Source organism: Diospyros lotus, chromosome 4 (genome assembly GCF_014633365.1).
Source record: "Diospyros lotus cultivar Yz01 chromosome 4, ASM1463336v1, whole genome shotgun sequence".
NCBI lineage: Eukaryota > Viridiplantae > Streptophyta > Magnoliopsida > Ericales > Ebenaceae > Diospyros > Diospyros lotus.
Genome location: NC_068341.1, coordinates 18,265,952 through 18,279,152, shown reverse-complemented (window position 1 = coordinate 18,279,152; position 13,201 = coordinate 18,265,952). Strand labels below are relative to the sequence as shown.

At 34.4% G+C, this 13,201-nt stretch overlaps 1 protein-coding gene across 7 annotated transcripts in view; it reads right to left on the bottom strand.

Annotated features, from left to right (window-relative positions):
• The window catches only part of LOC127800190 (type IV inositol polyphosphate 5-phosphatase 3-like), a 64,963-nt gene extending 52,978 nt beyond the window's left edge, over nt 1-11,985 (bottom strand). For 5 of the 7 annotated variants that reach the window (XR_008022746.1, XR_008022745.1, XM_052334663.1 and 2 more), the window contains exons 1-6: nt 3,190-3,502; nt 2,991-3,099; nt 2,290-2,346; nt 1,647-1,719; nt 1,420-1,524; nt 356-1,220 (exon numbers count right to left, since the gene is read on the bottom strand). Coding sequence is in view for 5 of the 7 variants with exons in the window: in XM_052334663.1 (XP_052190623.1) it covers nt 356-1,220; nt 1,420-1,524; nt 1,647-1,719; nt 2,290-2,346; nt 2,991-3,099; nt 3,190-3,246 (1,266 nt within the window). In the remaining 2 variants the exon portion in view is untranslated. Of the gene's footprint in view, nt 1-355; nt 1,221-1,419; nt 1,525-1,646; nt 1,720-2,289; nt 2,347-2,990; nt 3,100-3,189; nt 3,503-11,784 lie in introns of those variants that run through there. The other 2 variants (XM_052334661.1, XM_052334662.1) reach the window with 2 other exon arrangements.
• Between the last annotated feature and the right edge of the window lie 1,216 nt (nt 11,986-13,201).

The following is a 13,201-nucleotide window of genomic DNA, read 5'->3' as shown; positions in this document are numbered from 1 at the left end:
TTGACTTGTCAATGGTATCTTTTCTTCATTCAAATTAAGAGGCAAGAGTAGCCTGTTGAAGAAGTTGAAGATTGTAGATTAATTCAAAAATAAAGCTTGTCTTTTTACATCGTGACCTGAAGTATATATTTATAATTGTTTCTTTTCATTATTTGTATACATGCGAAGCTAACCTATCCACAAAAGCATAAATTGCTGAACTCTATATTCCATGACAAAATGCAGGAAAATATGAATAGAAAAGAAAAGAAATGAGTAGTTACAGTGTAGATCTTGTATCATTGACCAGAAAAAACAACCGAGTATCAGGAATATCATCAATATTAAAGTAAATCATTTCATAAAAAGAACCAACCTTGTTGCCTATGTAGCCCAAGGCACCAACACCAACAGCAGACACCTTTACATTATGGACATGCCTTCGCAAGCTTCTACGAACCCATATAGTGAGTAAAATTCCAACCATTTGCTTGCTGATTATCCTCACATATGGACTTCTTCTTTTACGATACACAAGGGACTCAAGGCCAAGTTCCTCAAGGAGAGCTGCCCCTGGTTGCACTCTGTTATAATTGGTTGTGGGTAACTTGAAAGGACGGTGTGTTCCAAAAGATTTGGACGCTTTGAAAGATTTAGTAGACATAAAGGAATTTTTTCTGTCTAAAACATGCCTGGCTAGCATATCCCGTGGTGGTTCTAGCCAGGTCAAACCAATCCTTTCTCTCTCACCAAGTGTTTTCACTAATTTGCTATTAGATTGAGAAAATGGTGCTTCTGCAGTTCCAATGCAATCTTCTACCCTTAGGCAATTCAATCTGTCCAGCCTCTTTGGTGAAGAAAATTGCTTATCAAAATCCTGATAAACTGGCATGCTGGAATGGGCATCATAACTAGACACATTTTGAGAACTAAACACATTTTCGTGTGTCTCCAATCTGACTCTCATTTCTTGAAAGTTATCGGATTTTTCACCTAACAGATGGATTTCCTCCTCGGTATCACAATCAGATCCAAGCAATATTTCATCATCTAAATTTGGAGCATCATCAGTTGGCTTAAATCTTGATGGAGAAGAGGGATCACTGTAGCATTTAAATTTCAAATTTGCAGGTTGAAGCTTATTAAGGGTTTTACGGATGATGTTTTCCCATTTTGGCACCGGGCGACTATCTTCGGCACCAAAGATATTCCCAGCATTTAGTGGTACAATCTCCTGAAAACTATTAGAGAATGGAGTCAGTTAATCCTTGCATTTTGGAAGAGGATGTAAATACACATATTTACACATAGATATGTGGGGAACAAAAGCTGAAGTAAAAACCACCTTACCACAATAGAAGCCAACATTAAGAAAGTAAAATGTACTTCAGACTGAAGAAATGATTTGCATGAATATGAACCAATCTGTTAACCACTTACCCAATTATATACATGTCCGCAGGCTCACTGATATCTAACCAGTTCTCAATATGCAAGTCATCAGGTGGAAGCTTAGCTCCAACGTTCCATGTGCCAACACAGACTCTAGAAAAACATAAACAACCTAAAAAGATAAGGACAAAACTCATAAACAAGTAGAGCTCTTAAGTCACAAATTAGGACCACAACAGTTTTTGTTTCAATCAAGATGAGAAGGGCGAGCTGACCGGATTTCCTTTTTGTTTATATATTGTGATCTAAATGTCTCTGAGTTCCGTCTTCTTAATCTGGGAAGAGCATCTGAATCAAGAAGTAAAGACCAAAATGTAATTTAACTGCATAATGTGACTTACTAGGCACTACTACGAGATGAATTTAACAAAAGCAAAAGGGGGAAACACAGGTTTAAAATCACCGCTGGCTACTTAGCCAAGCTATACCCTGTTGGGTTGTCAAACATCTTGTAAGTGGTAAAGACAAGAAATTGAAATTCAAATGACTTTGGAAACTAGTAACACAACAATTTTCTCAATTATGGAGTAACACCTACAAATAACTAACAAGGGCCGGTGCATCTATGAGAATACTACAAGGATCCTTCTGGAACCCATGCAGGAAGTAAAACTAGTAGGCTCATTATAATGTTTTTTAACAATCTCACATCAACGAAGGAACAAGCAACGACAATGAATCAAGGACCGGAGTGGACTATGTTTACATGGTTATATGTCAGCTCAAAACCATACAAATTGAGTCTTTATTCAAACCCTTTTGGGTCTCCGTATGTAATACCCAAAAGTTAAAAAAAAAAAAAACAATGTAATTATCTAACTACATCACAAAAATTTGAGGCTTGCACGGCACATATACCAGCGAAATCATTTGCAACTTCATCCTCTGTTTTGCCATCCTGCAATTCTCTCAAATCTGTAGAAAATAACTTTTCAATTAAACTTAACCCACTATATCAAATTCTTCCAACATGAAAAATAATTTCTTAAAAAAACAGAAACATGGGTAAATTGCCAGATAGTCTCCTCAAGAACAACAGATTAACACTTAACGCTGAACTGAAAAACCAGTGGCCAACCCCTTCAAGTATGAAAAGTATTACTTCAAACCCTTCTTTGTTAACCAACAATCATGTGAGCTCTTCTTCATGAAACTATTCTTCCTAAAGTGCCTTGGATATAACCTACCTACCTCTACACAATAGCACACCTGAATAATAATCATAAATAGCTGGTCAATATTTTCAAGATGAAAACATAATTGTCAATATTTTTAAGTTACTGCAGATGAGGTTCATCTGTGGCCTGCTTTGTTTGAAGGAGTCAAGTAATCCAACGTCATAAGTAAGAGGACCTCGCCGTAACTAAGCCAAAAATCATCATCATACAGAGAGGAAAATAGCAAATTGAAAAATGCTAAGCGTACAGTCATCGAACAATTTCTTAATCACTAATTCTCCCCACTCTCATGGTGTACAAGGACCTAGAAACGGATTTAGCGCAAGAAGGCTCCACTGAACTTGGATTGAAGCTGATTATCAGTAGTTTCTATTGACGGACCTTCGAGATCGGAGTCTGAGCTGGCGTCGGAGTCAGAGTCGGCGCTGTAATCGGACTCCTCGGCTCCAACATTCAGCCATTTGCGCATCACGAGCTTGGCCCAGAAGAGCTGCAGCCACGTACAACCGAAACAACACATTTCAGGCCCAAACTTCTCCATACAATCCGAGAGAGAGAGAGAGAGAGAGAGAGAGATTACCTCCGGCTGATGGCGGTGGTGGTGGTGGTGGTGGTGGTGAGTGGAGCTTTGCTTCATGTCGGAGTGGCGTGAAGAGAAGAAGCAGAAACAATGAGGAAGACGACGTCAATGTTGTGATGGCGGTTGGTTGCTGCAGTGGAAGAGAGCGCCCATTTTAAAGAATGAACCACCAACCGTCTGCCCGTACACCCGGAGTAGTGGCCGGCCGGTGGTTTTTATATTATAACCAAATTAAAATCGGGTGGGGTTCACGAAACTTCAGTCACTATCGCATCCCAAGATCACATTTTTTAGTTTTAAAATGTGTGTGGCACAAGATGCATTGGATTTCGCATCATTACTTCACTATGAATCATAAATCATGCATATTAAGTCAATTAAAATATATAAAAAATAATAAAACTATAATTATACATTAACTACCAAAACTGTTCTCGCCAACCAAATTAACAAGAAAAATGTTATTTGCACACTCGTTAGACTACATCTTAAATTACAACTTAAGGGATAAAAATACTCTCTATCAATTTATAAAATTGCAAAAATCTCTTCTACTTTTTTTTTTTTCTTTTCTCTTCTCTCATCAAACGGCCTTATAATTGTTTTCAGTGATTGTCCATCACCGCCATAGGAAGATGAGAGGAGACAACCATGATTCACTAGGTGAGGGAAAGTAAATTTATAAAAAAATGATATTTTTGTTATTTTAGTATATATAACTCTTTATGTAGTTGTGTACAAATAATATGATCCATCAAAGCGATAATAAGATTAAGCCAAATAAAAGCTTCTTGTTTGTATTTTCTGGGTGGCTGCTCTAAAATATTAGAAACGTTATTTGTATGCTCCTAACCAGTGGGACAAGACAGAGCCTGATTGTCCGCAAGTAACGCAATCGACATTCATTGTCTAAATTTAAAATTAAAAAAATGATAAATTACACCTAAAGACTAGACTTAGAACTTCGCCTTTTTGACTTTTTATGCATATTTCGTGGGTTTATTTTTAATATTTTTAAAATTTTTGCAATTTACATTTTTCTCAAATTCCTCTCTATCTTAAGAGCTCCATAAGTGTGTTAATTATTTTAGAGTTTCACATTAAAAATAATTTATTTAAGCTCTAAGTCTTAAAATAAAAGGATATGATCTTCAAAATAAAATTAAATCACAAAGATCTTAAATGTTAGTAAATTACATTAAGAGATGCCAACTTTTTGGTTCTTTATAATTGAATAATATTAAGAATTATGATTGATGACAGTATTATCAATTATGTAATACGTTTTCATTAAAGAAAGTTAAGTAGACTGTATGTCATTGTCTCTTTTATTTAACACATTCTCTGATGAGAATACGATATATGATTAATAATACTATCATCAATCATGACTCCTAAATATATTAACACACACACTCTCTCTTTCTCTCTCTTATATTGTTGAGCATAATATTGATGCGTTATGTTGCATTTATTCCTCAACAGAATAACTTATTTGGTTCAAGATTAGTAGTTAGCTACAACTCATTCACCCAGCAGCAAAAAGTTAAAATTTAACTTACAAAACATATATTAAATATAATAAATTAACAAAAAAAATTAGGGTTGGATTGAGGGCTAAATATAATTTTTTTGATAAATAATAGGAAGAGTAAATATATAATAATAAATTAACAAAAATAAGTATAATAATTCAAATGACATGAGATATGTGTAGAATTTATTCTTAATAATTTTATTACTTTTATTTTTTTTGTATTTTCTTATGTCCATTGTCTTGCTGTACTTTTGTTTCTTGTCTTGACATGGAACTCAAATTAATTTTAGAAATCACTATCCACTAGAACCTCTAAACGTGAAACATAAGTTATTACCCATGACGTAGAGCATAGCTAGCTAGGAGGATTGGAACAGTCAAAAGGTTGTAGGATCTTCCGTCAATTTGGCTAGCTCTCGTACTAACTTCAGTTCCACGTCGAGACACATTTGATGTTCCACGTCAAATGTTCAAGGACAAAGGTTCTGACATCTCAGTGTAAGGATAAAGGTTCTGACATCTGATTGCTTAAGTCTGATAGCCGTATTTGGTTTAGTTATGACCTGGTCCAACTTGCGATAAAGGTTGTCTGTGGTTCTAACTAATTTTTGCACCTAAAATGTACTCGCTCCAGTGATCGGTCAGTCTTTTTTTTTTTTTTTTGACTTGTGTTTATGCCATATATATATGAGGAGACGGCTCAGCTTCAATTATGGGCATCGTCTGTTCTCTCTGGCGTCAACTATTCATTTCACTCTCTATGTTCTCCTAAGGAATGTTAATATTTGTCGCCATGTCACTGAGATGCGTGGGGGTAATCCCGTGGTATCATTTGGTATGGCTTGTTTTGTCGATTTTCTGTCTCGTGCGTGCCTCTTTTCAGGGGCCTGTACTTACTTGAAATAGTAGGCGCTCAGGGAAGGATTGTATTTTTCATAAACTTAATAGAATCCTTGTTAATGGTGGTTAGCTAGCTCATTTTGGGGATAGTCGTGCCTTTTTTTTATCCGCATGGCATTTCTGACCACAATCCTATAATTGTTAAGTTCCATGCTGATCGGAGTAGGTCTGGGAGATGTTTTCATTTTAATAATTACCTCACCAACCATCCTCTCTTCATCCAATCCAGCTGGAATCAAGATTAAACTGGCTGACCCTTGTATTGTCTTGTTTCTAAGCTTAAGAGAGTTAACTGAAGTCTAAAATCTTTAAATCACTTTCATTGTCATGTCACTTACTAGGGTTTCCCTCTTTCGTGATCAGCTTCAGGACGTATAGTGCCTCCTTTTGGATTCTCTAACCAATGCCTCGATAAGACACCAAGAGAAGGATTTGGCTCCACTATTTTTGGATGCTTTAGTTCGGGAGAGTGAGTTTTTTCATTTTCGAGCCCTTGTAGAATGGGCTGGAGAGAGAGACTGCTACTCCTTTATTTTTTCAGCAAATGCTATCTCATAGAAATTTTCACCAAATCCATGGTCTTCTCAAAGCATATGGCTTTTCACTTTGTTTGAAGACGAGGTCTCTCAGGTACTTCTATCCCATTTCCATAATCTCTTAGGTCCTCGGGATTATGGCCCTACGTTCTCCCATGAGGAAGTTGCTATGAATGTGGATCATGCTCTCCCCTTTAACGTTGGCCCGATCTTGCTAGGGATGTTACCTCAAAGGAAGTCCGCCTTGCTCTCTTCTCCATGGGCAATGATAAAGCCCATTGTCCTGATGGTTTTACCATTAAATTCTTCAATAGGCTTGGGAGGTGGTTAATCCTGATTTCACAGCAAGAGTGTGTAATTTCTTCTTGTCTAGTTAGTTACTTGGGGAAGTTAATGCAACCATTATTAGTCTTATTCCTAAGGTCCCCCACCCCAAAACTCCTAGTCATTTATGATCTATATCATGTTGTAATGTGATTTACAATGTCTTTTCTAAAATTCTTACTAATCGCCTTAAACCCTTCCTGCATCATCTTGTTGATAGTGCTTAGACAGCTTTTGTATCTGGGCAATCTATAGGAGATAACATTCTTTTAGGCTAGGAAATCCTACATCATTACCATCTCCCGCAAGCCCCCCATCCCAAGTTGTACTTTGAAAGTTGATCTTGAAAAGGCTTATGATTATGTCAATTGGAATTTTCTGCTATTGTTTCTTCGAATGATGAATTTTTTGTCGTGTTTATGTTCTTGGATTAGAGCTTGTGTGACTTCCCCTAGATATTGGGTTAAGATCAATGGGAAGCTTCATGGATTCTTCCATAGGATGAGAGGTCTTCGCTAAGGAGACCCCCTGTCGCCCTACTTGTTTATGATTGTTATGCAAATCCTTCATGGTATTGTGAAGTATCACTCGCATATGGATGATTTTCAATATCGCTAAAAGTGTGATACTCTTGGTATCGCCTTGCTCATGTTCGTTGACAATCTTTTACTCTTTTGTCATAGGGACCAAGTGTCTGTTAAAGTCTTGAAAAATTGCTTAGACTGCGTTGCGGCATTCTCTAGGTTACATGATAGTCCTTCTAAAAGCGATTGTTTTATTTGTTTCTTTTCCTAGGAGCTGGGAGATGATCTAGTGATGGAATCAGGATTTCGTCAAGGTTCATTGCCTATTCGTTATTTAGGTCTTCCTTTGATCTCCAAGAAACTCTCTTATAACGATTGTCGTCCTATCCTTGACCGTGTTCGTGCTCAAGTGGGTACCTGGCGTGGTCGTCTTTTATCTTTTGTGGGTAAGCTCCAATAAGTTCAATATGTGCTCTCCACAATTCATGTCTATTGGACCTCCATTTTTATTCTTCCAAAAAAAGTTCTTAAAAAGATGGAGTAGATTGCTAGTGCCTTTCTTTGGAGTGGCCTTGACCTTTCCTCTCACAAGGCTAAAATAGCATGGGTTGATATCTGTTACCCTAAAGATCAAAGGGGTATGGGTTATCGTCCTTTATTTCTTTGGAACTTAGCCTTAGTTGCCAAACTCATATAGTGTCTCATGCATGCTTTGCCAAAGTTCCTCTAGATTCAATGGATTCATTCATACCATATTTGGGATTCTTATTTCTAGTTTCTCTCAAGCCCCTGTTCCAGCCCTTGGTATAGGCGTAAACTCCTCCAACTTAGAGGTTTGGTTCGTTAGTACTTTAATTGGTTTGTTGGCGACAGGAGTGAGATATTTCTATGGTATCATTAGCACACCCTAGAAGTGTTGGTTGATTATTTCTTGCGTCAGCTTTCCTTTATCTTCCCTCTTTAGCTAAGGTGTCTGCTATTATCAAGCAAGGTGCTTGGCACTAGGGTAAGTCAGGCCCTCCTCAGACTCTTCAACTCATTCTCTCTTCTATGTCGATTCTCCATCGGATCACGTCCCCAGATCTCCTGTGGTAGCTCCCAACTTCTAAGGGTTTTACAGCCTCATCGCAACAAAGTCTCATGGATTCGTCTAGTTTGGCATGGTTCAGGTGTTCCCTCTTACACTTTTAATCGAGAGCGTTTGTCTACCCTCGATAGGATCAATCTTTTTTTTACCGTTTCTTAATAAGTGCTATTTGTGCAGGTGCGCCTCGAAGTGCTATAACCATTTGTTCTTTGCTTGTTTTTTTTCTTGGCAGGTTGTTTCCCAACTTCGTCGTCAAGTGAAGTTTATGTGGCCACAAAAGTGCTAGACTTGTGAGATTTTCTAGGCTACCCATAAATGTGGTGCTGGATTGTGGCTGCCTATCTTACCCATCAGGCAACTATTTATTTTATTTGGCGTAAGCGCAATAACCGATGATTTCGGGATAGCGAGCGTTCCCTTTCTTAGCTTGCTTACCAAATCCAAACATCTGTTTGGATTCGCTTGTCCTCTATGCGATTTCTTCGTACTTTGCAAGATTTGGCCTTTGTTCACTATTCACATCTCCTGCCTTCATGTGTGCCTTAGTTGTTTATTTGATTTTTTTTCTTGTCATGATGTTACAGATGCTACTAATCATCTTGTTTGTGAGTCTATTTGTTTTGCAGGTGTTTTGGATAGGAATACCATTTGCGGCTTTCCATTGTTATGCGCTCTCTCTCTCTCTATGAGATTGTTTGCATTAGGCTTTCTATATTGTTGGGAGGCTTGATCTCGTTCTCCATTCTCATATGTTTCTTTCTAATGTTGTTATTATTATTTTTTTTTTGTGCCTCGTATATTTGAGGTCATTGCTATGATTTTTCCTATCTTAGTGAGAGTGTTATAATTTTTTGTTGTCTTTTCGCAGGGTTTTTCTCGAGCTGTTTCTTCTAAACGCTTATGTGCTTTTTCTTATTTTATGTTTTCTTTATTTATAGAAAAAAACAATAATTATAACTTCTTTTTGTTTTATTGTTTTTTTTAACTTTAATTTTAATATAAATTTCACACGCTATCTCTAGACTTAGATAAACAGACATCAGCCATTCTTATGCTCATCTCCTCCTTTTAAGTCTCGTAACATCAATTTTCAACTTTGGCTTCCAAAACACTTATTAATATTTTTTAAACACCTAAAATATTCCCATATTTATAAGATTAAGAGATTGTCATTTTAATTCATACGTTTACTCCTATCTATGTTGCACGAAAATGAAAAACGTTTCTGATACAAAATAAAAATGTGAAAACATACATTCTTCTAAAAAAAATAAGCGTAAATAAAGTTCGAAAGAAGAATGAAAAACGTTTCGAAAACGAGAAAATGGCTCATCCAAGTTGTTTTCGTGCAACATAGACTCCCATTACATATAAATGATTCTCAATCTATTTTCATTTTTTAATAATATCAAAGAATATAAGAAGTTAAACTTATATTATATTTTTATTATATAAGAAAACCTTAATCTCACCCTTAATCCCTTGCCTTCACCTCTCTTTATACTCTCTCTTGGGAAAAAAATATAGTTTCTATGAATTTAATCAAGATTTTTAACATATAAATATAAAATAATAAATAAAGACATTTTTTATGAAATTATTATATATATTATTATTTTTATCCATACATAGATTTATTCTATTAAATATGTAATCAATCGGTCTGGTGTGTAAAATTTGTCAATTTTTTTTAATTTCTAAAATAGCCTTCATTTTATAAACTAGCTATATCAACAAGATTTGAAGGTAAGACCCTTTAACTTATAATAAATTTATGAATAATTTAGGAATTGTTCTCTTCGTATTTCAATTTTTAATTTTATATTTTAAATGTTTACTTTAAGATTATTGAAAACACGTTATTTTTGTTTATAACATTTTTTGTGTTTTGAAAATTTTAAACGTGTTTGTGATGAAAAGAGTCAAACGACATTTTGTTGTTTTGAATTTCCTTTACAAAATTTTGAATTGTTTTTGAAAATATATTTTTAAAAATATAAAAATAAATATATTTTTATTATTTTAAAAAATTAAAAACTGAAAACGGTCTGAAAACAGTAAAGAAAACATGGTATTAACTACTACACAAGGCCCTGCTTGTTTGGATGGAAAATATTTTTCGATGTAAAATGTTTTTATATAGAAAATTATGTGTAGTTGTAAATAAGAAAATGATTTATGAATTTTGAATTAATAATATATTTTACATCTATTTTGAAGACCAATCACCAAAAAATATGAAAATATTTTACACTCAAACAAACAGAGTCTCAACATTTTTTAAATTTTTTATTTAAAATTAAAAATTAAAATACCTATCAAGTACCACCATATAGTAGATAGAGTGAATAACATAGACCACCTCCTTAATGTATGTGTGTGTATGTATAAGATAAGGGTTTCCTTTCCTTTGATAGGTATTTTGAAAATAAAAATATTATTTAAACACTTTAATTTAACACTTATAATGATAATTTATATTTTTATATTAATATAACACATAATATAAAATATTTACAAAATATCACCGTGGATATAAAATTTAAATATCTAAATAATATTTTATTTAAAAAAAATGATAAGCTTTTGATCCTTATGATAAATTTCTAAATAATATTTCATAAATCAGGCACAAATTTATTTATATATTCACAGTAATAATAAATATCCATAGGAAAAAATTAGTATAGTGTCCATAATTTTGCGTGGTTAAAGGAGGGACTCAGATAAGATTAAAAGTTAATATTTGATGTAGCTTTGATGGAGTCATGTCAAAGTGATAGACAAAAGTCTTAAAAGGCCCTCTTTGAGATGACCAATTAATTTACTTTTGGATCAAATTCTCAACCATATATATATGGACAGATAATACATAGAAAAGACCTCCAAAGTCAAGCCCAAAAATTGACAACACCAAAACAAAAAAACATTAATTATTATAAAATGATTGACAAATGCTATTCATTCCTGTTTAGTTGAGGAACAGATAACAATTATTATTTTTTTTAAAAATATATTAGGAAAATAAAAAATGAGGAAATTTATTCAAACAAATTTTTTTTCTAAACTATTATGCTAAGTGGGTTCTCCAAAATTAAATTAGATTAAATTAAATTTAAAAAACTCTTAAAATGAGTCTTCTAAATGTATGTTTCTTACTAATTTTGAGAATTAAAAAAAAATGAGAGAGGAATTTTTCATCTAATAATATCCCTCTCTTTCTCTAACACAAGATTCATGAAAAATGACGAATTTATCAGTTTCTTCTATTTTTCAATACATATATATATTATTAATTATTTTTTGCTCTTCATACATAGAACCCATTGTATTATTGTGAGTGGCATGTCGGTTAAGATGAATGAATTGACATTCCCCTCGTCTTAAAAGTGATGAAATACATGATTCAAAAGCCATGAGCCCCCCATTACCATTAATTACCTTTACCTTGTACGATCAAGATCAATCACTTTTATATTTAAGTTTATGTATTTAATTTCTACAATTACCTTACTTCCACAATTCAAACACATAATCTTCTTCTTATACTATTGTACTGTAAGAGAACAAGATTATATAACATTTAAAAATCCATATACAGTTCAGATACAGTGATTAGAAGAACACAAACCCATCACAGCACACACAGAATAGATATCGCGAGAGAGAGAGAGAGGGAGAGGGTACCTTAAATATAGCAGAGATGGGTGTGTGTATATGGTTGAATGCTTGAAGGCGGATGGCTTAATTCTTCAAAATTCAAAAGGCAATCGTGGCTATCGGGAAAGAGAAGAGAAGAGAAGAGAAGGGATAATTCTTTATCCTCTTGCTGTGGTTAGCTGTAATCTGTGTGTTTAAGCTAGCGGAAGAAAAGATCAAAGAGGGAGGACCCTCCACCACCCCCACGCGTCTGCATTCATTAACTATTAAGTTTAAGATAATGTGATCTATTAACATTTTTTCTTACTATATTAAGAAATATCCTCATTAGTCATTACTAATTATTATGTTGGATGATGTCTTTGACTTTAATAGAGATTATTATTTTCTTTCCAATAATAAATCTTTAAAATAAAAATAAATTTTGTTCTCAATTTCCAACCTCCTCGAATTAGGAAGAGCCAGCCTGCCTCAGCCTTTGCAACTTTTAGTGTGGGTGTCTGTGGGTGGGGGGTGGTGGCGGCGTGCCCTTATAAATTCCACTACGTCCACTCCCACCATGACAAATAAAAAAATGGGGCGGTGACACACGACTATACGTTAAAGTCTCTTCCTACGTAATCTTACTCTAATTGAAGATGTGTAAATAAAATTGAATTGATTAATTAAATTAAATAATTGAACTAATCGAATATAAATTAAATCAAAAATTAAAATTCAAACTAACACAAAAAAATTCAAACTTTCTGATAGATCGAAGAAACCGAATTAATCAATTGACAAAAAGAAAAAAGATTGAAAATTGATAATAAGCTTCAAGCACCCAACTCAAAAAAAAATTAATATTTAAGTTAAGAAAAGATTTACCTTTTACCTTCCACGATGAAGATCTGTCACTTTTATATTTAATTTCTACAATTACCTTGCTTTCACAATTCGAACACATAATCTTTTTCTTATTCTATTGTACTGTAAGAGAACAACTTTATATAACATTTAAAAATCCATATACAGTTCAGATACAGTGATCAGAAGAACACAAACCCATCACAGCACACGTAGAACAGATATATATATATATATATATATATAGAGAGAGAGAGAGAGAGAGAGAGGGAGGGGGGGTACCTTAAATATGGCGGAGATGTGTGTATGTATTGGGAGGGGGGAGGGGGGTGGTTGAATGCTTGAACGCGGATGGCCGTGGGGAAAGAGAAAGGGAGAATTCTCTCTCTTGTTAATTAATTAGCTGCAATCTCAGTGTTTAATTGGGAAGAAAAGATTGAAGTGGACGACACACCGCCCCCCCCCCCCCCCCCCCCCCCCCCGGGATTCATTCAAAACTGCTTTGATGTGATCCATTCACATTCCTCATTACTTACTACTAATTATTATGTTGGATGATGTCTTTGGCTTTAGTAGACATTATTTTCTTTTTAATAAT